Genomic DNA, 27,067 nt, shown 5'->3' on the forward strand with positions numbered 1-27,067 from the left:
GTCCCTGTCTGTGTCTCCTTCTGCTCTGTCTCTCCAGTGGCACCTTAACCAGGCCCGCGGTACTGACTGGACCATACGCAACACATGCAAGGTCCAGTCAGTCAGTCTAGGCACCACCTCGCTTTCGTATACACCTCGCGGGAACCCGGGCGAGTGTAGTGAAGTGTGGTGAGGAGAGATTACTAAGTGAGTGTGAATTTCTGGGTGTCAATTCAGTGTGAAGTTATCCCTACAGGTTCCTTGATTTGTTTAAAAGGGGTTGATTGATTGATTGTTTGTTTGTTGTATATAGGAGTGCAACAAAGGAAGATTATAAAGGATTTCAATTAGTACCAGACTTAAACAGAGAGGAACGGAAGTGTGTACAGGGAAGGACGCGTGATCTACAGCTGTTGTTTGTAAAGGAGAGTGTAAATACTTGGAAAAAACTTCACGAACTGCCTTGTGCGTACTGCGAGGTAAGCTGAGGAGTCTTGGGAGTATTAGACATTAAGTTTGGTGATCTGGCGTGGCTCTGAAGCTTCCTAGATAGTGCTAGTCTTGTTATCTTGAAGCAGGCAGACATGCTGTAGCCACAAATAGTTACTCACCTACTCATGACTCTGTACTTCATATCAACAAGGACAAGCCGAGGAGAGGGCAGGGTAATAACAAGGTTGTAGGCGGTCAATGTGAAGTAGTAACTGTTGACGTGATTTGCCCTAACATTAAAGCTCCCGATGCACACTTACTCTAGTCCTCAGCATTCACATCATGTCAACGCAGATAACAAGGTAGAGGTTGTTAAGTTAGCGGTCAGACTAGAGTACCACTGATCGTAAGTAACATTAAAACTACCTAACACATAAAACTACCTAAAACACTCTTTGAAGTTCGTGATTTAAACATCCAAACTCACAATGGCAACAGGAACAAGACTCACAAGAAAATGAAGTGGTTGTTATAAAGATCATATTGGAGTAGTAATTGTTAATCTGATCTGAACTCATAAAAAGAAAAAAAAAAAAAAAAAACTCCCTAAAACACTCTTAACTTCGTCATCTTAAATATCCAAACCCTCACACAAGACGCAGAATAAACAATAAAGTGACTGTAATATAATCGAACTCAAGTATACAGTAATTGTCAACTGGATCTAAAGCAATATCAAATCTCCCAAAATACTCATCTTGTTATTGTAAGCGTCCAAACTCACAATGACAACACGAGCAATCGCTAAATGCTGGTCGGCTTTCTTTCTTTCTTTCTTTACTTGTAGAAAGACTGAGAATATTGAAGAGTTTGGACAGAAGTAGTAAAAGAAAGGAAAATTGAAGGGAAGTAGTAGATTAAAGATAGTGGGCAGACCACGTTGCTATTTGTTAAATGAAGTTTTTGTGTGTTGTGAGTGTGTGTGCTGGTCGGCTCTTCCTTACTGGGTTACTTGAACCACGCGGCTAAACATCCTAAACCAATTCCACACTCATCTCGTCCTGCTCCTAGTATTTTGATTTATTTACTTCATTTATTCATTTTTTTTTTTAATCTGACGGGGCAAAGAATGTGAATGGTGTGTGTATGAGTGCTTTGTCCAACCTGATCCTGACCTAATCCCCCGCACATCTCGTCTTTCTCCGTGTTTTATTTATACATTTATTTGTTTGTTTTTTTATCTGACAGGGCCAAGAATGTGAATGATGTGTGTGTGTGTGTGTGTGTGTGTGTGTGTGTGTGTGTGTGTGTGTGTGTGTGTGTGAGAGAGAGAGAGAGAGAGAGAGAGAGAGAGAGAGAGAGAGAGAGAGAGAGAGAGAGAGAGAGAGAGAGAGAGAGAGAGAGAGAGAGAGAGAGAGAGAGAGAGAGAGACAGGGACTGCCACGTGTAAGCCTGGTCGCTTCTTGCAGCTTCCCTTATTTCTTATGTTCTTATGAGAGAGAGAGAGAGAGAGAGAGAGAGAGAGAGAGAGAGAGAGAGAGAGAGAGAGAGAGAGAGAGAGAGAGAGAGAGAGAGAGAGAGAGAGAGAGAGAGAGAGAGTGAGTGAGTGAGTGAGTGAGTGAGTGAGTGAGTGAGTGTGTGTGTGTGTGTGAGAGAGAGAGAGAGAATGTGAGTGTGTGGAGCTTTGTCTGGGCCACCCTGTGTGAAATTCTCGGCCTGAAATAGACATATTTATTTTTTTTCTTTCAATAAGCATTTTGTTATATATTCTTTTCAATGAGTAACTTAAGAACATAAGAACATAAGAAATAAGGGAAGCTGCAAGAAGCGACCAGGCTTACACGTGGCAGTCCCTGAACTTAAGTAGGTTAACAATTTGTACTTCAAATTCTTCTTATACCTCGATTTATGTTTTTCATATTTTCATCCCCACGCTTATTTGATATCGTCTGCATATTTTTTTCACGTAAAAGAAACACAGGCCAACGCTAACAAGAAACTTTGAAAAAAAGAAAAAAAAAGATTTCTCTAGTTCTCCGGTGGATGTAAAGGGAGCCTTCACCTTTACTATCTTGTGTCTACTAACGTTGATTAGATTGTGTGCTTTATCACAGGCAGCCCCGCTAGACCCACTACGCTTACCTATTGTTGTCCGTTCTTCCTTTGTGTTCCTTTGTGTTTGCCTCGGCTTGGCAGGACGGAGGAAGGGATGACTGCATTGACTAATTAGTAAATGAATAAATCAACTGATAGCTTGACTGACTGACTAATTCACTGACTGAATGACCGATGAGTGACTGAATAACCGAGTGAATTATTGAGTGACTGACTGAATGACTGAATAATTGTTAAACTGACTGACCGATTGAGTAACTGAGTGAATAATTGATCAAGTGACTGACTGACTGACTGATTGAATAATTGACTGACTGACTGACTGAATAAATAACTGACTGACTGATTGAGAGAGTGTCATGAGTAAGTTTGGTGATTAAGTCATACCGGTACAACTGACAGTATAAGAAGCGGTAGTGTAGTCAAAATATTCCGGTGCCTGTTGTTTTATCGTGTGCTCAGCGAAAATAATGTAAGGTCGCTCAGATAACATGTGTGTTTGTTTCTTTGTAAAAGTGTCCAAAGATAAGATCAAAACAAGCTGATGCTGGTGATGATGCCACAGAATATTATGCAATGCACGATTGAGAAGTGATGGGCGTGAGGGAGGAGTGGTTCACCGGTCCAATGCGCCGCAGTGCAGACGATGACGATAACAACAACAATAATAACAAGAACAAAAAGAACCATAAGAATAACAACAACAACAACAAAACAAGAAGAATAAGAATAAGAAGAACAATAACAGCAGTAACAGCGGCAGCAGCAACAGCAACAGCAGCAGCAGCAACACCACCACCAAAGACAACAACAACGATAACATCAACGACAAGAAATAAACAGACAAACAAATAAACAACAACAGGATCATAGGGCGTACGCGTATAGCATTTTTTATTTATTTATTTATTTTTTTGGCGTAGATCTGGATTCTGAAGTTTCGCGGCAGAAAACCTTCGCCTTGACTAAACTTGAATAAACACTGACAAGGTCACTCGCGCCCTTTACTCAGGTTGCCAGGCATCAATTTACTCTGCCACTGCTCTCACCTCCGCAGCAACTCTTCCTGCCATGCTCGTCCTTCCTTGATGTTCAGACCACAAAAGAAAGGCAGTTTGCATGGACACAGATAACCCAAGAGAAAACAGCAGGTTATTATTGCCTTAAGCCACGGAACTTTTCAGGAGACTGCAGGACAAGTGTACAAGAAAGTTGTAAGTCATTATAGGAGAATGTTTAGCTGTGAAAGAGGAAGTAGGATGGCATTATGTTTGAAGTTTAATTTCGGAGACATCTGTGAAAAAAAAAAATAATGAATGGTCGAGTGGTTTAAATCTTTTAGTGAGTGTTTTTACTTTATTTATTTATTTATTGGGTGAGTAATATCGTCTAGGTTTAATCGAGTTTCATGATGGAAAATAACTGTCTTATTAACAAAAACAGCACGAGGCAGGGGGAGATCATGCGCGGCAACAGAAGAGCCTTACTGAGAGGGAGAGTGAACACTGACAAAGACGAGAGCTTGCAATCATTGAGCACTGAACTAAGAAAAATAAAATAAAATAAAATAACGAATGTATTGATAAAAATATGCCTGGTCGTCTCTCTCTCTCTCTCTCTCTCTCTCTCTGTTGGCACGGCGCCACCACCAAACATCAACATCTCTTGCGTCCCTACTAGGTACTCATATTTGTGTCAAGGCGAGTGCTGGCCGACCTTCCCCAATGACTAGGGACTTGATGCTACTCTTCCTCTTCCTCCTCTTCCTCCACCTACAACTGCTGATATTATAGTGTTATGGTGGAGGAAAGTGCTGTATATTTTTATTTAATTGTGTCTTTTGTTTGATTTCACTTTACTATTCTTCGTCTGTGTAGTGTAGATGTTTTGCTAGTTCTCTTCTACAATTGAATTTTGATATTAACTACTGTAAGCCTTCTTATTTTTTTTTCCTATATTAACTACTGTAAGCCCCTTTTATTTTTTTCCATTCTCTTTCATTACTAATCCCTTCAGCCTCTTAGCGCGTTTCAAATCATTCTTCTTCTTCTATTTCGTGTTGTATTATCTATTCTTTTTTTCCCTGCCTCTTTCATTACTAATCCTTTAATCTCGCGAGTTTCAATTTTAGGTCTTGTCGTTTTATATATGAATTTTCTGAGCACGACATGAGAGTTGACCATAAATTGCACGATATCTGCTGTTGTCCTTTCCTGTGAAAATTCCATGCCTTTTTTTTTTTTCTATTCCGCACTGTACTTTTCTTTAGTGTTGTTACGTCAAAGTGTGAGCTGGAGGGATTGGTGGGTGGGGAGGAGCCTTCTGCTGTACAGTTCTGCAGTTCTATCTCCTTATCTTGTGGCTAGCGACAGTTCCTAAGCAAACAAGTAAGGAGCTAAAGATTCGATGCTGTTTGGTTAACCTCCTCCTCCTCCTCCTCCTCCTCCTCCTCCTCCTCCTCCTCTCTTTCCTCTCTCCTCCTCCATTTCTCTCCTTCCTCTCTTTCGCCTCCTCCTTTTCCTTTCTCCTTTTTTTTTTTACTTCTCCTCCCCCTCCTCCTCCTCCTCCCCATCCTCCATTTCTCTCTTTCCTCTCTTTCTACTCCTCCTTTTCCTTCCTCTTTTTTCTACTCCGTCTCATTTCATCTCGTCTCGTCTCCTTTCCTCCTCCTCCTCCCCCTCTCTCTTCTTTCTCCTCTTCCTTCTTCCTTATCTTCTCCTTCACCCCTTACATTTTCTTACTTCTTTCTCCACCTCCTTGTTCTCTCTTTCTTCTTCCTTCCCCCTTCTCTCTCTCTCTCTCTCTCTCTTCTCCACTTCCTCCTCTTCCTGTTCCTAATCTGACCCCAATCAACAGGTAGAAGGACAAACCACACCTGGGGATCACCTGTACTCACCTGTGGCTAGCGGAGGACAGGCCTGCCTCTCCTCCCCCTCATCGCCGCCTACCTCCTCCACCTCGAAGCAACCTGAGGAGGAGGGCGGCGCGTCATGGACAAAGATTTCTGGTGTGACTTCGTGGCAGGCTGGCTGGGGGGTGAGTAAAGGAGTGGGGTTAGTGCAGGACATGGTAGGGAGAATGCAGGTTAGGTAGGGTTAGTGTCTCGAACTAACTTAGCCTAACTTAACATAACCCAAATGTACATATCTCGAACCAGCCAATCTAAGGCAACCTATGCTAACTTAATCTAACCCAAGCTATGCTAAAAACACTCATTTTAACCCAAACTAACCAAGTCTAATATAATCCAACTTAGCCCAACCTAACTAGCCTAACCTAACCTTACCTGACCTAACCCAACTCAACTTAATCTTACCTAGCCTAACCCAACCTAACCTAACCTACTCCGAGCCAACTCAAACCTAACCTAACCTAACCCAACCTAACCCGGCCCATCCCAACCCAACTCAACCCAACCCACCTTAACCTAGCTCAATCCAATCTAACCCAACCTAATACAACTTAACCCAATCTAACTTAACCTAACACAATTTACAATGCGAGGGATGAAATGGAGGAAAAAATCTTATGGGTGGAACATTCATGGACAATATTTACCTGGGCGGAATTCACGGTCTACGGGTCATAAGGTCAAAGGTCATGGGTCACGGTGAAAATCAATAAGGTCAGCAGAGGTCACAAGGTCAAAGGTCAAAGGTCACAGTTGGGAACATGAAGGTTAAAAGAGGTCACCACAAGGTCAAACGTTATGGTGAAGGTCACTAAGATCAAGAGAGATCACAGTACTAAAGGTCAAAGTTCAGTAAGGTCAAAAGATAAGATCAGGATACCAATGACACACCTGAGTAGAAAGGATGAGAAAATAGATTAATTAAGAACGCAGGTGAGGAAGGCCTGGCTTGGAAAGGAGCATTACTTTAAATACAATTAATATACTGCACGAAAAGAAAAGAAAAAGAAAAACATTAACAGCCATAGACAATGCAGGTGAGGGAGGAAAGAAAAGTGAATATACGTGACTACAGGAAATGCATCAGAGAGGGAAAGGGAAGCGCAGACGTGGGAAAAGTGTTAAGGATAGATCAGGTAAATGGTGTAGAGAGAGGAACAGGTGTATAAACATAATAAGTGTATGAGTGAATGCATCAGCTGACCCAGAACAAACGGGGAAGGGTGAACGTAACAAAGAGAGAAGGAAGGAAGGAAGGAAGGAAGGAAGGAAGGAAGGAAGGAGAAAAGGAAGGCACGCAAGAAGGAAGAAAGGAAAGGAAAGGAAGAAATGAATGAATGAATGAATAAATGAAAGAAGGAAAGGAATAAAAATAAGGAAGGCAGGAGGCAAGCAGGAATGAATGAATGAATGAATGAAGGAAAGAAGGAAGGAAGGAAGGAAGGAAAGAAGGAAGGAGAGAGAGAGAGAGAGAGAGAGAGAGAGAGAGAGAGAGAGAGAGAGAGAGAGAGAGAGACGGAAGGTAAGGAAGTAAGGAAGAAAGACAAACGGGCACAGCACACAATACGACGATGGAAGATTAATGCACATCCATGAAGGTAATTAACTAAAAGCTGCGTTAGATAAAGACTTGTAGCACAAAACACCAACACATCACATTTTTAACAAGCGAGCAGAACAAAGACAGAAAGTAGGGCAAGGACGAGAAGGAGGGGGGGGGGTAAGTAGGGCATGCTGATAGAGTCCCATTAACTAAGAGCGAGAGAGAGAGAGGTGTAGTAACAAACTGATACACCGACACAAATAAATGTTCTTTTACTCGTGCATCCAGAGCGGGGATAATGGATTGGAAGAGTTTCATGCATCAAGCCAACAATTTTAGACTTGTGTAGTAATGTTAGGTGAATGTCATACTTGGATTTAAAAGACACATATGAAAAGTATTGGAACCGTCACGTGCGAAAAGACGTTAGGAAAAGAATGAGGATGGAAATAGAAAAAGGATAACAAGGTCACATCTTTTTAATGCTGAAACAAAACCATATTAAACCAACGTGTGAAGTATATACGTACCAAAACTGATACAGAAACAAACAAATCCTTTTGGACGAAGAGAATGAAAACCAGATATTACCGACAGGACAAAAATAGGGTCAATAATCAGGACAGGACTAAAAATAACGGGTTCAAATTTGATAAAGCGAGATTTAAAAAGAGAATATAAGGAGATCTCAGCTTCGTGGTAGGTGACTGACATACTCAGGAATCAGTCTGTTAGTGCCGCGCCAACAGGGAGCTTGGAAAGATTAGATCAATTTACATTAGGGATGAGAGATAGATAGTGGTAGGTTTGCTTTACACAGAGACTGGCACGTGTAGACCTGCTGGCTTTTTGTAGCTTCCATTGTTCTTATGTTCTTATCATGTTCTTATAAATAGAAAACAGAGAGAAAAGGAAAAAAAAAAAAGTGGCAGGAAAAATAAAGCAGAAATAGGTAAAAGAAATGCACAGATAAACCAGAGAAGAATATTAAGACATACATGAACAGTAAATGGAGAGGAAATGGGCGAATAGAAAATAGTTAAAGCCACCCCCCAAAAAAAAAAAAAAAAAAAAACAGGCTGGAGAAACAAGACGACAATAGGCGAAAGAAACGCTTAGATAAAAAAAAAAAAAAAAATAGAATAGTAAGTTGACAAGAAATGCACAAAAAACAGATCAGCTAAAGAAAAAATGAACAAAAAACAGCAAATAGAGAGAAAATGCACGGACGTTCTTATAAAATAGAAAAAAAAAATAAAACAAAAAGAAAATACACATCTACACGAGGAATAAGACAGACAAACTAAAGGAACACACAAATAAAAAAAAAATAGTAAAAAAATGACGAAATAAATAAGAAATAAAAAGTGGGGAAAATAAACACACAAACTCACACACACACACACACACACACACACACACACAAAAAAAAAAAAAAAAAAGGAAAAAATTATAAGGACCAAAAAAGTAAGTTGACACGAAGCTCATGAATGTTGCTTAAGAAATAACAGTGTGCCCCCATTCCCTCCTTCAGGATGCGCCGGCCTGGTGGTGGGCCATCCCCTGGACACGATAAAAGTGCGCCAGCAAACCCTGAGGAAGGTGTCCGCCTTGGGGGGCATCGCCAACACGTTCAGATATGAAGGAGTAAGTGAAAAGTGACACTCAGTTAACGGTGCGCCAGATTGCTTGATTCCATTCCTCTCTCTCTCTCTCTCTCTCTCTCTCTCTCTTAGACTCCAGCAAATCTTCCTTACCTCTCTTCAACTTTCTTTCTTTTAATTCTTTAAGTCTTCCTTTCTCATATTAATTTTCCCTTTCTTCCTTCCTTCCTTCCTTTAGTTAAACCTTTCCTTCCTTCCTTCCTTCCTCCCATGAACTCTTAGATATTTCTCTTTCACTCTCCATATCCCAACGTCCTCCATTCCCTCCTTCCTTCGCACTAAATCCTTCAGGCTGGCTGCCATTAAACCCTGTGTCCCTTTAAACGCCACTTGAGGAATAAGGGCGTGTAGTGGGGATGTGAAGGATATTAAGAGGGTGCATCTCTCTCTCTCTCTCTCTCTCTCTCTCTCTCTCTCTCTCTCTCTCTCTCTCTCTCTCTCTCTCTCTCTCTCTCTCTCTCTCTAACTCTAAATGGATTTCACTTACTTCCCTGACAGTCACTTTTGCCTCTTCTTCCTTTCCTCTGAAAAATTCCATCGCTGCCACCCATTCACTTCACTCACATTAAAAAAGAACCACTCGCTTAGCTCCTCTCACCCACGCGGCAGTTTTGTCACTCTCCTGCTTATTTCTTTATCTCGCTTAATATGTTCGTCCCGGCCCGGTGTTCTGGCGGCAGGCGAAACATTGCAGGTAAAACATTATAAAGCACCATTATCACAAGGGACATGACATCAAAGCGTGTTATTAATGCTGTAACACGCAAAGAAGATAAATTATTTAGCTCGTACTCTTAAAAATGCATTGCTCTTGTGTTCGGACCGTTTTCAAAGATCACAGATGTTTTATTATTAAGGATGTTTTCCCCTTTGTTGTTAACATAATCCTTGTTGAAATATCACTGGGGTCACGAAAGCAACCTTGCACTCGTAAGCTCCAATAACTTTCACAGGAGCTGTCAAAACTACGCTCGATCACACCCCACAGCAGCAGGTCACGCCGCGCTGCTGGGCGTGGGAAAATATGCAAACAAATGCGAAGTACATAGAGGACTGCATGTAGTAGACTTAATTCAAACAACAATAAAACCCACGACATAATCTCTCTCTCTCTCTCTCTCTCTCTCTCTCTCTCGATAGATAGATAGATAGATAGATAGATAGATAGGATACATAGATATAGATACAAAGCAGTGAGACTGAAGCGCTACAAATACATAACGTAATTGAATACAAAACGACAGCCATAAAACATAACTTGCTGCTTGTTACATCGCCAGCCGTCCATTGCATTCCCTGCCACAGAATCACCGAAAAAGAGAAACTGCATCGAAAATTAAACAATAAAACCGATAACAGGTGTACTGGTATAAAAAAAGTCACTGTAGCTTAAATAGAAGAATTCAATCAATCCCAGGCGGGGTAATGAAGTCATTCGCGGAAGTGTTGCGGCGCGCCACCACAGCGCTGTCTGGGGTGCCGCGTTTAGTGCTGTCATGGCCGTATATCTTTTCATGCGGTTTAAAAGTTGTATACACTAACTAACTGAATGCTGAATACAATAACACGACACTGCCTAACACAGGTTTGATTTTATAATAATTTTAAAAGTTATGCAAGTATATTTTTGTACGCTTTGAAAATTTAGTGAGTACGTGTCGTCATTACGTACATGAGTAATTTGAACACATGCGTTCCTGAAAAATAGAGAGTATTTTAAGTAATCAATGTTTTTCGTGACGTAGGACAGCTGTACAAAAGTAAGCACATTTTTTTTTTCTCGTGATTTGAAAGGTCATTAAAGTCTATGTTCTTTAAAGCTTTACTATCATTTCCTTACTTTCACTTTCCTTTCGTATGCTTTTTTATTCCCTTTTCTCTCCCATTACTCCTTTTCCCTCCCGTCCCCGCGCCTTCCTGCCGCCCCGCATGCTCACACAGCCTCACTATCTCACATTCTTACCTCATTAAAGCGTTTAGTGTGGCAGCGAGGAGGCGAACACCCGTGATACCTAATTTTGTTTCCACGCGCCGAAAGTTGCGCATGAAACTTTAAGGGGAAAAAGAAAGGGAAAAAAAGAGAGGAAAAATTAATGGTGCTTAAGTCGATAACTTCAACATTTACTCTCCACATGAATTTTATTTTTCTTAGTCTGCAAGTGACGCTTATAAACTTTTGGTCATGTCCTTTTTTGCCGCGGTAATTTGGTGTCCGAGGCCTGGCTGAGCGGTGGTGGTGGTGGTGGTGGTGGTGGTGGTGGTGGTGGTGGTGGGGAGGATGAGGATGATTATGCTAATGATGATGATGATGATTGTGAAGATGATGATGAGTGGTGATGATTATGATTTTGCTATTGATGATGTTACTGGTTATGGTGATGATGATTATGATTATGGTGATTATTATTATTATTATTATTATTATTATTAATTATTATTATTATTATGATAATGATGATGATGACAAATATTGCAAAAATGAACAAGTAAAAAGAACGACAACAACAACAAATAGTAGTAGTAGTAGTAGTAGTAGTAGTAGTAGAGCAAGAACAACAACTAAAACAACAATAATAATAACTATAACAACAACTACTACTACTACTACTACATACTACTGCTGATGCTGCTGCTGCTGCTACTACAAGAGCAACAGTAGCAGCAGCAGCAGCAATAAAAATGCTAGAGATAAAATATAATAACAATAAACATACGAATAAATAAAAATTAAATACAAATAAAGCTTATCAATAAACTAACAAAAAAAAAAAAAAAAAAAACACATGCTCTTGTAATCACCCTCTCATACCTTATCTCTCTCGTTTCCCTCCCTTCTACGACTCCTTCAGGTCCGCGGCTTCTACAAAGGCATGGGCTTCCCTCTGCTGGCCACTGGGACTCTGAACGCGCTCTTCTTCGGCGTCTATGCCAACACTCTGCGCCTCATTTCCCCGGGGCCCTGACAAACCCTCCTACGCGCAGGTCTTCATGGCGGGGTGCGCTGGTGGCTTGGCGCAGCTCGTGGTGGCCTGCCCCGTGGATCTGGTGAAAATCAAAATGCAAATGCAGATGGGTATGTATGTTTCCAGTGTTGCTGTTATTATTATTATTATTATTATTATTATTATTGTTGTTGTTGTTGTTGTTTTATCCTTTACTTATTTAATATATATTTTTTTGGTAGTGTTGTTTTATGTACCTATATATTTTTTTTCCTATTGTGTTAATGGAGGCAGGTTAACGTGTTTGGAAATATACATGAAATAGAGGTAGGTAGCTATGTGTAGAGAGAGAGAGAGAGAGAGAGAGAGAGAGAGAGAGAGAGAGAGAGAGAGAGAGAGAGAGAGAGAGAGAGAGAGAGAGAGAGAGAGAGAGAGAGAGAGAGAGAGAGAGAGAGAGAGACTCGTATATTACTTGTTTCATAAATGGGTAAAAAAAAAAAAAAACAGCAGAATACTAAATCTAATCTCTTTTAAATTTATGATAGGAACTGTTGACTTTGTATATATTATCATTATTATCATTATTATCATTATTGTTGTTGTTGTTGTTGTTGTTGTTGTTGTTGTTGTCGTTATCAGACTGCTGCATGTATCATCTCTTGTCTGTTTTATTCGTTCTTATATAGTTTTTCTGCTATCACCTTTATCTTGTTTCCTCGTGTTGTAATGAAGTGTCAGGGATTTGTAAGAACTGGACTGTATCGTGAATAAATGCAGGTTATCGATGCGTCAACCTGTTATTTTTACAATGGTAGACGAGAAAGACAACAAAAACACCACCACCGCCACTACCACCGCTACCAACAACACGACCAACAACAAGAACAGTAACAACAACAAAACGATCCACGAAGCAATACCAGGCTCGCGAAACCTCCATCAAATGCAATAACTACAACAGCAATGCAGCAACTACGCGCCCGACACACACACACACACACACACACACACACACACACACACACACACACACACACACACACACACACTCGTTGACCATTATTGTGCACTACATTTACCCAACACACACACACACACACACACAGACACACACACAGACACACACACATACAGACACACATACATACATTCACACACATTCATCCGCCCACATAACACCAATCCCTTCCTGAAATTGACAAATACACTACCACTTCATTCCAACCCTCTCCCGTTTTCCTTCACGGGGTATTTCCACTGTCACGGGCTAACATTTGGTCTAAGCACCGCCCCCTAAACCTTTCAGCGTCCTATGATTGGCCATTATTCCTGGATTGGTTCCCTGGATATCTCTGATTGATCATTGCACGGTGACAGGAAGCAAGATATAACCCTCTAAATCTAAATTGACTCACACCTGGCCTACCTGTGTTTCTGTAGGGGCAGCGGAAGGAACATGGGGGAAGAAGTCAGGGCATGTCTACGCGGGTCCTACTTCCTGCCTGAAGGACCTGTACAAAAGGGGAGGCGTGAGGGGCTGCTACGCTGGGCTAGGATCTATGGTGTTCAGGCAAGTAATGATGATGATGATGATGATGATGATAAAAACAATGAATGAATGAATGAATAAGGCGCAAAAGGAAGGTAGAAATGAAGGAAGGAAAAGGGTGGTTGTTAGAGAGAGGAATGAAGCAAGGAAAAGAATGGTTGTCAGAGAGAGAGAGAGAGAGAGAGAGAGAGAGAGAGAGAGAGAGAGAGAGAGAGAGAGAGAGAGAGAGAGAGAGAGAGAGAGAGAGAGAGAGAGAGAGAGAGAGCAGGCCAGGCTGAATGAGTGAGCAATCAGTGAAGAAGAGATGATGAATGGATAGATTCATAGAGACAGATAGATACATATAGTTGGCTAGATAGGTAGATGGAAAATTGGGATGGACAGATAGATAAATGGATAAATAGAAAGAATGATACTGATAAGGAAATAAGTGAAAGATGAAGTAAAAATGAGTGAGTGAGTGAGTGAGTGAGTGAGTGAGTGAGTGAGTGAGTGAGTGACTGACTGACTGACTGACTGACCGACTGATTGACTGAGGGCTAAACTATTATAATAATTTCACCTCACCTTACGAGGCAAATTATTGTGATGACAAATACAAACTTACGTAAAACTGCCTCTTCACATTTTCCAACTTGGTCATGTGTTATAAATTTACTGTCTACACTGATATATACATTTTTTTTTTCTGATGACTGCACGTATGGATGTAAATGCAGTTCAGGAAGATTGGATTTCGACCACTTCACGTTTCCACTTGCTAAAAATAGTCAAGATATATATATATATATATATATATATATATATATATATATATATATATATATATATATATATATATATATATATATATATATATATATATATATATATCCCACTTATTCTACGCACGTCAGTCTCTCTCCCTCTCACTCTCTCTCTCTCACTCTCTCTCTCTCTCTCTCTCTCTCTCTCTCTCTCTCTCTCTCTCTGTGTGTGTGTGTGTGTGTGTGTGTGTGTGTGTGTGTGTGTGTGTGTGAGAGAGAGAGAGAGAGAGAGAGAGAGAGAGAGAGAGAGAGAGAGAGAGAGAGAGAGAGAGAGAGAGAGAGAGAGAGAGAGAGAGAGAGAGAGAAAATTACTGACGTGAGACGGATAAAAAAAATAAATAAATAAATAAATAAACCATATCACGCATGAATGTGTACATTAGCAATAATCACGATGCTTAAAAGGGCAATAAACGTTAATCAAAGCCTAACCACTCACCAAATGATCTCTTGGTAGTGAAAATCATAAGTCCCTTTCAGTGTATCCAACAGGTCAATATTTCCATCCGATATCGGAACATTCCACCCTCCACGATTACATTCCATCATTGGTCTCTACAGATCAGCTAACATTACGAAGCCATCTGAGTCTTGGAGATCTCTGTTATGCTCCCCATCTTGACCAGTATACCTGTTTATTTATTTTTCAATTCGACAATATTCCAACGCAAAGCTTCAACTTTTTTTTTTTAATTCAACTTAAAAATATTGCAAGTTTTTTTTTTTTTTTTTTTTACTCGACTCTAAAATATTCCAATGCAAACCTCGGACCTGTTTTTCATTCAGTTCAACAATACTCCAGCACAAAGCTCCAATGTAAAGACTGGCCACTTTTTACCCTTATGATGTCTGTCAAAGCCACTTGTGTGTTAAGATTAAAGCCACGTGCCCAATATTACGGCGCTATTCTGGTCAGAGCATTTAACAATTTCAGTTTTTTCAGTATTCCCATCATTAAACTGAACCGACTGGCCACTTGTTACCCTTATTATGTCTATCAAGGCCACCTGTCTTAAGTGTTTTCCTGCTTCCTTCCTCAGGGCAACTCACTCCAGAGTGGTCTTGACGGAACCCATACTGGCAATCAGATAGAAGGTTGTGAAGTGATAGATGTTTAAGAATCTTTCTATTGAGAATAGATTAAAAAACTTTAGACAGGAAGGAAATTAATGCATTAGAACGGTAGTTTGAGGGATTAGAATGGTCACCTATTTTAGGGTCAGGCTGAATGTAGGCAAACTTCCAGCAAGAAGGAAAGGTAGATGTTAACAGACAGAATTGAAAGAGTTTGACTTGGCTTTTTTGAGATTCAGGTATACAGCATCAACCTATCTGTCCCTCTCTTGCACTCCATCTATTACTCTTGTGTAAAAGCTCAGTAGATTTCTGACACAGGCAGTTCGTTTTTTAAATACTTTATCATTAGTTTGAGTGTTGTTTCACTTGTTTTAATCTGCTCATGTTTATTAAAGCCATTTTGTGCATTAAGATTATCCACGTGTGCCCAGTACTTTCCTTCTCAGAGCATCTCATTCAGTTCAACTCTTAATTAGTTCATCATTTAATTCTGAATCTGAATGATGCAAATTTTTGAATCTTATTACGTTTATTAAAATCTGTATACTTATAATACTCAAACGTGCCCAGCGCTTTCTTGCTGTCAGAGTAAAAATACCTCACTTAATTTTTTACTTTCAATATTGTCCATTTTTCCATTTTTATAACATGTTTATCAAAGCCATTTATACATTTAAAACACCAAAATGTGTCCACTTCTTTCTTGCTTTCCTCCTCAGACCATTGCACTTCAGCTCCGATCAGAATTACCCCACCGTTACACTATAAACACTGGCCAGTATTACCCCCCATTACTCACATTCCCACTTGGGTCCTGACTACCAACATACATGCTCTCTCTCCTGCACGCGGCGTCTCTCCTCGCTTCAGCTCATAAACTCACGCCACTGTGTTTCCATGTAAATTAGGCCGGTGGAAGGAGGTGAAAAAATAGGTATCTATATCCTTTTTATGCAAAGTCGGAGCCCTAGTTCTGGAGATTCAGCCACGAGCAGCACACAGACCAGTGTTGGGGGAGCTGTGACATGTGTTGTGAGTGTTGTGTGTGTTGTGCAGTGAGCGGCAAGGCAAACTAACACGGTATCGAATGTTGCTTGTTTCTGTGCCTTGTTTGCTTGTACGCCACCAGTGCATGATGATGGTGGTGATGATAATGAAAGATGATAATGAAAGAGGTCACTTTAACTTTGCATGAATGTTAATTGAATGAAGGCCTGAATGAATAAAAGAGCATGATATCGGATGCTGTTATTTATTTACTTATTTCTTTATTTATTAGTTTGTCAGAAGTGCACCGTGGAAAAAAAAAATAATGGTACACTGCATCAATACTGATTGAGGAAAGGAATGAATGAAGCGGCGACTATAAAAATTAATAGATAAATGAATATTATATATGAATAAACAGACATACTCGTAGAAAGACAGACATAGATGGAGACATGTGCAGACAAGTGAACAAAAAAGAAAGACCTCAGAATTTGATAGTTGAAATATGCATGTAAAGGGAAAGATGAATGGATAAATAGATAAAAAACACTGACAAGTAAAGAGATAAAAAACACACAGACACACACAACATTTCTCACGGTGACAAAACCGTAGGTGGTGGGCTGGCTGGCTGCAACACGCCTTGAGGGGAGGAGCAGGGCGGGGCTGAGCTTAACGCCGCGACTCTTGCAGGGATGTGCCTTCCTTCGGGGGCTACATGGTGCTCTATGACGCAATGATCACCGCTATTTCAGACTCGGAAAAGAATGCAAATGCCGGGGTCTTGATATTTTGTGGAGGAATGGCAGGTAGGCGGGGAGAGATTATTGCACCTTTCTTCCAATTCCCTCCATCCCAGAGTCTTCAGTGCCTCCTATTCCTTTTTTTTTTTTTTACTTGACCTTCCCTTCCCTTCCTTTCAGGTCTTCAGTCGTTACTATTCCGTCTTTACTTCCCTTCCCTTCCTTCCCTTCCATAGTTTTCAGTGTATCCTATTCCCTCTTTACTGTCCCTTCCGCTTTTTCTCTTTTCCTCCTTCCCATTTTCTTAGTCTTCTATTTTATTACTCTTCGTTTTTTTAGTCTGATTTATTTTCTTCCTTTTTTTTTTTACTTACTCCTGTTACTTGCCTCTCTTCTTCCTTTACTTCCTTCAGCCTTTCACTTCTCTCCAGTATCTGTTCCGTGCATCTTTCTTTACTCCCTCCTTTTCCTTCTCAATTTTGTTTCCATTCCTATTTTCCTTTACCTTCCTTCGCCTTTTCCTCTTATCTTCGTTTCCTACCTCCCTTCTTTATCGTATTTATTTACATGCCTTCATTATTTTTTTTCCTTGTCTTCAGTGCTTCCCTCCTACACCTCCCTTCCTTCTGTCCTGTGTCCTTTATCATAGCAGCGTCTTCTGTTGAGTTCCACGTGAAACTGATGACTGTTTCATTTAGTTTATCTGTTCAGTCTTAGAGATTGGGAAAGTACCATCCCAGTTGCAGTGTAGTCTTCAAAAGGGGTAAGAAATATGCCAGTTTGAAGCTTTTTTTTTTTTTTGTCTCTGGTGAACCAACATGTGGCAAAATAGACCCATTAGGTACAGAACTCCCTGCCTGCTGCTCTACTACCACGTTCCTATGACTCAGATTCTTTCAAGGGACATATTTCGAGACACTTCTTCGACTTTGGATAATTTTTTTATTTTATTTTTTTTGGCATTTTCCTGTAGGGACAAGCACCTCAGTGGGTCTTTTTATATCTTCTTTTTTTGTAGTCCTTGGCCAGTAGTAAATCTCTTACATAAAAAAAAGAAGAAGAAGAAGAAGGAGAGAGACATGCAGGAAACGTGTTAACAAGCATTCAAGTGTTCTTGCTTCCACGCCTCCGTCTCCTTCACCGCGGGTCTCAGCACAGCCCACCCTTAATTGCCTCCTGATGACACGATGGCACTTGCTACCATGAGTGGCCTTGGACGACTGACTGCCTAATGATTACAGCCACACGCACTGAGGGGCTTGAGTCACTCGATGCCTGTACGATTTTACTGGCTCGTAATTATGACCGCGGGCTGATTTGATTGTACGATTTAAAACTGATTTTAAGAAAGGAATCCGCCGCATCATCGCAGTCGTATGGCGCCGCTACAAAATGATAAAAACCGAGTAAAATTGAGTAGAGTGGAAGTAAAAAGAGCAGAAAAACTTAAAACCAAGTAAATGTGAAGGTAAAACAACAGTGACAGTGAAAGCAAAGTAGTGAAAGGGTAAAAACAAACTAAAAATCACTAAGAACGGCGGCATAAAATGAAGTTGGAGCGAAATCTAACTGCCATCACAACCACAGGCACGGAGAGGGCTGAGTCACTCGACATCTTACAACTACTATCTGTCGGTGGCGTCTTTTCAAACCCCTCAGAATTACACATCAAATCTGCAGCATGCCGTTCCGCCAGCGTTCACAAGCCACATCAAGCCCGCGAGGCGATGAAAACATAGAAGAGAGATTAAAAAATATGTACCTTTTACTGCTCACTCCGGCGCTTTGAAGGGATAATTAACTAGTCGTGTCATTACAGTATTCGTGAGTGTATGAAGCTCGCGCCATTACTGCCATTACTGTTATGAAAAGGCGGATTGAAAGAGTATCGTTAAGACTGAGAGGCAGAGCGGGTATTGCCTTTATTAAATACACTGAAGGTATAATCACGGTTATTACTCAGTGCATCATTAACTTCCTGAACGCTAATGAGGTGAAGTGATCGTGTCTATTCTCTCTTTTACTGTAAGATTATTGGCCATTCGACAAAGCCCGATGGTTCCTTCATGGCTGCGTGCTTGAAAACTGCCTCACTCATGTATTTTTTTTTTCTAATCTTCCCTTTTTTCTTTCTCATTTTTTTTCCCACGCTTTATCTGAACGAGAGTAGTGAAAACTAATCGTACCTTCTCGAGCTAATGAGGTAAACACAGATAACGCTAAAAAAGAAAAAAAAAACTATGTAAAGAAAAAAAGAAAAAAAAGATTAAACCGTACAAGAAGTCGGTAAAATTCACCGTAATGGCCAAATTTGTCGTCTTATCAAATTTACAACGTCTTATCTTTGATTTTTTTTTTTATTATATATATATTAACGTCATGAAAAAAGCTTCCTAACGATAACCGCAAGGAATGATGATGATGATGGTGATGATGATGATGCTAAGTGCTGTGGCCTCTTTGCTGTCCATTCATCCATTCACTTCACGTCCCTCTCTCAACCTCGCACTTTCCATTTCCAGTCCATTCAGTTTCTATTCATATAAATGTTCCCAATCACGTCTTTCCTTCGCCATCCCCTTAAAAAGTCTTTCATTAAATTGCGCAATACAACAACAACAACAACAACAACAACAACAACAACAACAACAACAACAAAAACAACAACTACAACTACAACTGCTACTGCTACTACTACTACTACTGTTACTATAATCACCATCATCATCGCCTGTTGCTACTACTACAAACAATTGTCACTACTGATAACAACAGCACGATTAATCACGATAAGAGTTAATCACTAATACCATAACTACCAAAAAAGGAGGAGGAGGAGGAGGAGGAGGAGGGTCAGGATGTGAAGAAGACCTAACTAACCTAACCTAACCCAACCTACCCAAGCCAAGCCAAGCTAAGCCAACCTAACCTAAGCTAAGCAAAACAAATCGAACCTAATCCAACCCAACCAAACTCAACCGAACCGAACCGAACCCACCCCAACCTAACCCAACCTAACCTTACCTAACCTAACCTAACCTTACCTAATCTAACCTAACCTTACCTAATCTAACCTAACCTTACCTAACCTAACCTTACCTAACCTAACCTTACCTGACCTGTTCTCGTGGTAGGGATGTAGTGGCCTCTGCTATATACGTGACGGTCTATGAAGCAACTGTGAACAAGTCCTCAGCTCTGTCCAATGTGTTCTGGGGGGGAGTGGCAGGTAAGTGGTCGTTGCCTGCACCCCTATAAACTACTGCTAATACCTTGTCTGCTTAAAAACGCATTGCTCTCTCTCTCTCTCTCTCTCTCTCTCTCTCTCTGCACGACTATTTTCAAAGGCCACAGAGATGATTAGCCGGGTTCTCAAGTGTGTTTCTCCTCTTAATTACGTAAAAATATCGTTACTCTGTCACTTAAACCATAATAACATCCTTAACAACCCGTGTCACTTCAACTATACAAAGCCTTTTGAATGTAATGGATGCGGCGCAGAAGTGTTTCAAAATTTGCTGCGTGATATTCACTATTTTCGCTACCTTGATAACTTCTTGACTACTCGGAGCAATATGACGCTCGCTACTTTCGCTACTTCTGTTACTTCTGCTACTTTCGCTACCTTGATAATCCCTCGACTGCTAACAACAATATGACACTCACTGCTTCCGCTACTTTCGTTATTTTCGCCATTTTCGTTACCTTAACTTCTTGACTGCTAAGAACAATGTGAGGCTCGCTACTTTTGCTACCTTAATTAATAACCCTTGATTGCTCAGAGCTATATGAAACTCGCTATTTTCGCTACTTTCGCTACCTTGATAACCGCTTGACTGCTATGTGACGCCTGCTAATTTCGTTATTTTCGCTACTTTCACTATTTTCACCCTGGACGATCGTATCTATTTATTTATTTCAATGCACAAGAGAGGAAGACCCAGTGGCAGAAATAAATAAATAAATAATAAATAAAATAAGTGTAAAAAATAAATAAATAAAATGAAATAGAGTGAAAGTTAAATAGAATAAATAGAAGATAAACAATAAAATATACATATAAAAAAAAATGGCGCATTAAATCTCTCTCTTGTCAAAAAGAAAATTCACTTACAAACCATAAAATTACTAAAACTGAAGCATTTAAACTGTTTCTACATTCCTTTCGTCCATTCTTTCAAACTGAATAAAAAACTCCATTAACTCACTCCCATAAAAAAAAAGTAAATTCACTGAGCAATCATAAAACCAGAAGAACTGAAAGGTTTGAAATATTCCCTCACAAGGTTTTACCATCATCCTGTTACTCTAAACATGAACACTAATAAGTATCAAAAAGCCAAATAAAACCATAGTTACGGAAGGATTAAATACAGACCCTCATTCATTATCACTGCATCCTTTACAATTATATAATGCTCTATACATCAACAGAATCAAGTTTCAAAAGGCAAAGCACACACACACACACACTGAATAATGTATCATATTCCTTCACTCCTATACTATCATTCTATTCATCTTTTACAATCACACTGTACTCTTTCTATCAATATTATTAAGGCTGAAAAGGGCCAGCAGTCAGTGGCTTAAGGCTTCACGCTTCTTCCAAGGCAATATAAAGGTCAGTGACGCTTAACTTCACTTGTATATAGCTACGGTGTGAATGGATACTGGGCTGTGCTGGGACGCTGTGTGGTGTTGGGGGTGTTGGGGAAACTGAGGGGTGTACGAGATGAATTACAGGTAGTACGAGATGGATACGAGGCGTGGTGTTAAATTACAGATGGTGGTAGTGGTGGTGGTTTCTCGTAGAAATTGAAGTGATTTTCACAATTTATAGGGAGAAAAAATGAAACAGTCATCAAAGAAAATGTAAATATTCTTCTTTTTGCGAGTAGCTCTTTTTTTCTTCTATATATGTGTTTTTTCTTTTCTTTCAGAGTTTTGTCTCTCTCCAATAGTTCGTGTTTCCTTCTCCAACTCCACTTCCTTACCAACTAACTTTTTCACTGTTAACCTCGTTCCTTGTTGACATTCAGAACACTAAAAAAAAAAAAAAACTTATATAGACAGTAAAAAACAAAGCCAAGATTTATTTTACCTCTTCAAGGCTACATAAGTATATGAGACTGGTACAAAAAAAAAAAAAAAAGTCTGGGAGTGAAAAGAAAAATTGTTACCTACGTGTTTCTATTTTGGCTTTTCCCTCTCCAGTCCCCAATAATTCTGAGACTCCTCCTCCTTGATAATGGAAAAACAACAACAACAACAACAATGAAAGTGAAGTAATACCTCCTTATTTCCCTTAACTTTTCCTTCTCCCATTGCTAATATTTCCTTGTACCTGCTGCACCTGCTTCTTTTCCCTGTGTTCCCTTCCCCAGGTGTGCTGTCCTGGGCCTCCATCCTGCCCCTGGACGTGGTCAAGTCGAGGCTACAGGCAGACAGCTCCAGGAACCCCCAGTACAAGGTAACAGGCAGTCTACCACACTTATACTTTAATTTTTGACGACCGCTTTTGACTGTTTGGGGACCGGCACCTCAGTGGACCTTTTTTCTCATAATTTTGTTGCCCTTGACCGGTGCGCTTCCTACATAAATAAATAAATAAATAAATAAATAAACAGTACAAGGTGACAGACAGCCCCACTCATCTCCAGTAGAAGGTAAGAGACAAACCCAATAGCCTGCAGTACAAGGTAACAGGTACACTCACTAACGCCCAGTACGAGGAGCAGACAGCCCCACTCACCCCCATTACAAGGTGACGGAAAGCGCCACTCATCCCCAGTACAGGTAACAGGCACATACTAACCCCAGTGACCCCAAGCACAGGCAACAGGCACACGCTTCTCATAACCTTGTCTCAAAACAGGAGCATTAAGACACTTTGGAAACTAAAATTGGCCCAAGTTTTTTTTAAGGAGTGTCACTGTTTTCCGGTTCACTTGCTTATTTATTTATCTGTTTATTTATTTGTTTCTTTATTTACCTACTTTTTTTTTTCAAGGAGTATCAGAGTTTTAAAAGAAAATAACACTTCTCAAACTACGCTGGTAAACTTTATTTTGGAATCTCTTATAACTGTCAGTTTGGGAGCGGAATACTGAAGTCTCTCTCTCTCTCTCTCTCTCTAGGCCAGACTCCTTAACCCTTAATCACAACTACTGTAAGATATTTCCTTTGATCTACAGTCACCTCAAAACATTATACCGAACAGACAACTGAAAACCTATTCTCTTATCTTTTCATAAGCTGATGATGCTTGTAAGGACTTTATACAGTGCTTCCAGTGTCATAAAATATCGCATTGAAAGGGTTAACAAGTAAAAATAATGTACTCACAGGTAAAAATCCTAACAGGTAAAAGTAATCCCCAGGTAAGTCTCACCCCAGTCCTTGCATCACCAGTCATTCCTTACTACAACACAAGCAGAAGACAACACTGCCACACAAGCTCTTGGTGAACTTGTCCCCTCAGGTCCCTTGCTCACATCTAGGAATAAAACTAATCACACTTTCAAGGCATTTCTCATCCTGGATCTCACATTTCCACAGTTAGGTCTAAAATACACTACCAGTACAAGGCACCAGTCATTACAAGCCCCTGGTAACCTTGTACTCCTAGGTATCTTGCTAATCACAGCTAATCACACTTGCCAGGTAAATCTCATCGCAGCATTGTGTTTCCATAGTTAAGCCTGAAACACAACACTGCAATATTACGAGCCCACAAACACCTGGGAACTTAACTAGTACTACCTCGCATCCTATTAACTTCACAGAGTCTCGTTTCACAGGTAAATCTGAGAAACACACACACACACACACACGAACACTTTCTACGCATTTTCTACTAAGCCATAAAACGCAAAATCTTTCCAAATACAAACGATGCTTAAAATACACGAGTCCTCCATTCAGCGCAGCGCCACCTGAGCCAGTGACGGGTGAAAGAAAACGGCGGTGCATGACATTACATAAAAAATGGGTTTTTGGTGCGTGTGTGAACCCGACACGGAGGAAGGAGTGACGCGGGGACGAAAAACGGGGAAAGACACGCGTGAAAACGAACATTGGTTGATACTGTCTGTGTGTGTGTGTGTGTGTGTGTGTGTGTGTGTGTGTGTGTGTGGGGTACAGGCAAGGAAATTTATACCGTTCGTCGACATTCTTCTTCTTTCTTCATCTTCGTTCTCTCTTTCCTTTTCTTCTTCTTCTTCTTTTTTTTTTCTCATAGTTCTCTTTTTTTTGTTTATGTTTATGTTTATGTTGTTGTTACTGCTTTTTCTTTTTCTTCTAATTTTCCTTTCGTTTTCTGTCCTTGTTCTTCTTATTATTTTTGTTTATTATTTTTGTTTTTGTTTGTCTTTCTTTTCTGTCTTTTCTTCCTTTACTTCTCGTCCTTGTTTTTATTCCCGTTCTTGTCCTTGCTCTTTTTCTTCTTCTCCTCTTTCTCCTCCTCCTCCTCTTTCTCCTCCTCCTCTTCCTCTTTCTCCTCCTTCTACTCCTCCTCCATCATCAACGTCACTTCTCGTAATTAATAAAAGTAGATAATTAACTAAACTAAATTTGGAATTCTTCATAAGCGCAGTACAAAAATATCAATAATGCCACGAATAGCGCGCCCTTTAAAAATGAAGGAGATGATAAGAATAAATAAGAATGATAAAAAGGAGGATAATACGGTTAGAGCTTCAAAGGAACGAGAATATTAACAGCTAATTAATTCCCTAGAGAGAGAGAGAGAGAGAGAGAGAGAGAGAGAGAGAGAGAGAGAGAGAGAGAGAGAGAGAGAGAGAGAGAGAGAGAGAGATTGAAGTATGTTATTAAGTGTAAGATTAAAAAATATGTTAGTGAAGAAAGTGAGATAATTTACTTTCTTTTTGTCTTTCACCTAATTCTCTCCTTTCCTTCCTTTTTTTCTGCTTTATCTTTTTAATTCTTTTTTTTCATTTTTCTTGTTTATGTACTTTGGTTTATTTATCTTATTCTTTTAATTTTTTTTCTTCGCCATATTTTTTCGCCTTTTTTCTTCTACGTCATGTTTTACTCATTCTAGTTGTTTTCCCATTTTCATTCAATTTTTGCAATTCTGTTTTCCTTCTGTTCTCGTCTTTTCTATTTCTTTTTTTTTTCACTACGTCTAAAACTTTCGTTTATCTCCTTTTTCTAGACATTAATTTTCTGCCTTTATTCTTGGTTCCTTTTATTTTTAAGCTTATATAACTACTTTTCTCTTCTGTTTCTCTCTTCCTTTACTTCCTTTCATCTTTCTCCTCTCCACCCTGAGCTAATTCAATATAAATCAAATCTCATCTTTTTACACTTCCCAACTTCTTTTCTCTTGCCCTCTAATTCGATAATACAATAAAATTCCTCTTCTCCATTCCTTATCTTCATTTAACATCCTTTCACATCACCACACCATCATTTCTACTCCCTGAAACTTACTCTTACCTCTATCTAATGCTTTTCTCCTACCTATCATCTTCCCCTTCTATTTCTTAATCCCTTTTCTCAACTTCATATACTCTAACCCTTTCATCTTAATATCTTCACAAACCTTCATCTCACTTTTATCAACCACCTTTCTCCTGCTTATCATCTCCCACTTCTACAGTAAAATCTCTCTTCCCTTCTGTTCCCTATCTTCATGTAACATCCTTTCTTTCTCATCATCTCATATTACAAACTCTACAAACTTTTCCCTCACTTATATTTCCCATCTTTCTCCTACCTATGAACCTCCATCTATTTTTATTCTCTTCAATCCCTTCTCTCAGTTCCATATACCCTAACCCTTTCATCTCGTCCCTATAAACTTCTTATCTTTACTCTGATTCGTTCTGTGTGCCTCCGTTCTTACTGTACTAAACATTCCTCTCACTTCTCCCATCTTTCTCCTACCTATGAACCCCCATTTCCGCTCTTCAATCCCTTCTCTCAGTTCCATATACCTCGAACCTTTCATCTGGTCCCTATGAACCCCCTATCTCCACTCTGATCCCTTCTCTGTGCCTCCGTCCTCACAGGGAACGGTGGACTGCCTGATTAAGAGCTACAAGGCAGATGGACTCTCAGTGTTCGGGCGAGGCTTCACAATGATGTCAGTGCGAGCCTTCCCTACCAATGGGGCGATCTTCCTCGGCTATGTTACCTCCCTGAATGTGATGAAACAGATGACGATGGGAGGTGAGCCGACGGACATAGTGGTGACGTGAGGCAGCGTGGCAGTAGTGAAATGTACTATGCACAGATGGTAATAATATGACTCGTATTCTGAAACCCTTTGTTCTCTCACCACGACTATTTTTAAAGGTCATAAATGATTAGCCGGGATGTCAAGAGTGTTCCTCCAGTTAATAATGAAGAAATCTTTTTAGTCTCTCACTAGAACAGTTAAAAACATCCTGACAAATCGGGTTTACTTCAATTAGAGCCTTTTTTAAAATTTTTTTTGATGTAATGGAGGTGCTGCGCAGAAGTGATTCAGAATGTAGTCCTATAGATGATAAAGGAAGATGTAGATGCGCAGTACTGGTAGCGTTCCCTTTATTCCTGGTTACTGGGGTTACTGTGATTCCCAAGACGCAGGTAACTAAGAAGGAAGGAATGTTGGCAGCACTGTGCGTCACTACATCTCCTGCGACTTGAGATCTCGTACCGACAAGCCTTCCCACAAGATGGATGAATGTATATGGATGCAAGCGTATACATATGTACATGTATGATGGATTTTTATAGTGATACACAGTAGATATTTAGATGGTAGATAAATACAGGTAGAGATGCGGGTAGATACTTGCACACATGGCTGAAGAGATAAATAAATGCACTGATAGATAGATAGATAGATAAATAGATTGGCAGACAAATATTAGTGGATTAATAGGTATATAGAGATAGATAGATGGATAGATAGATAAATATGTTCTATAGAATGACAGATAGATACAGGGATAGTTATGTGGATGGACAGAGAGATAAATAGAATCATAGATGGTTGAATGAGTTGATTTTTTATTTTTTTGGTTGATATTGGTGCAGCTAGTGAGAGAAATGACTTTATAACCGTCGAAAGAGTTGAATATTTGAGGTGAAATGCGTGTGATAAAAGCTGACCTCGATGTAAATAGTGAAATAGGTGACTTTATATTTGTTGACAAGAGTAGACCGTGATACTGTTGGTTGTGGCAATGAATTTTAGAGGGGAGAGTATAATAATTTATCTATTTATGCAATAATGCACGAGTATATTTATCTTCTGGGGTACAAAGATATGATAGTGGAACCTGACAGTGCAAGATCAT

General features: G+C 39.9%; 2 protein-coding genes across 2 annotated transcripts in view; one reads left to right on the forward strand and one right to left on the reverse strand.

Moving 5' to 3' along the window:
- LOC135090168 (tigger transposable element-derived protein 4-like) overlaps positions 1 to 11,594 on the reverse strand; it is a 31,640-nt gene extending 20,046 nt beyond the window's left edge. The window contains exons 1-2 of the mRNA XM_063986589.1: positions 11,454 to 11,594; positions 5,423 to 5,555 (exon numbers count right to left, since the gene is read on the reverse strand). The gene's annotated coding sequence lies outside the window, so the exon portion shown is untranslated. The remainder of the gene's footprint in view (positions 1 to 5,422; positions 5,556 to 11,453) is intronic.
- LOC135090169 (solute carrier family 25 member 45-like) overlaps positions 1 to 27,067 on the forward strand; it is a 27,223-nt gene continuing 156 nt past the window's right edge. The window contains 9 exon segments of the mRNA XM_063986592.1: positions 1 to 186; positions 5,383 to 5,562; positions 8,515 to 8,627; positions 11,494 to 11,596; positions 11,598 to 11,717; positions 13,027 to 13,156; positions 16,702 to 16,817; positions 22,139 to 22,224; positions 25,790 to 27,067. The exon segment at positions 25,790 to 27,067 is cut by the window's right edge and continues 156 nt beyond it. Coding sequence (XP_063842662.1) covers positions 5,517 to 5,562; positions 8,515 to 8,627; positions 11,494 to 11,596; positions 11,598 to 11,717; positions 13,027 to 13,156; positions 16,702 to 16,817; positions 22,139 to 22,224; positions 25,790 to 25,978 — 903 coding nt within the window. The 5' untranslated portion in view covers positions 1 to 186; positions 5,383 to 5,516 and the 3' untranslated portion in view covers positions 25,979 to 27,067.

The sequence above is a fragment of the Scylla paramamosain genome, chromosome 34, assembly GCF_035594125.1.
Source record: "Scylla paramamosain isolate STU-SP2022 chromosome 34, ASM3559412v1, whole genome shotgun sequence".
Classification (NCBI taxonomy): Eukaryota; Metazoa; Arthropoda; class Malacostraca; order Decapoda; family Portunidae; genus Scylla; species Scylla paramamosain.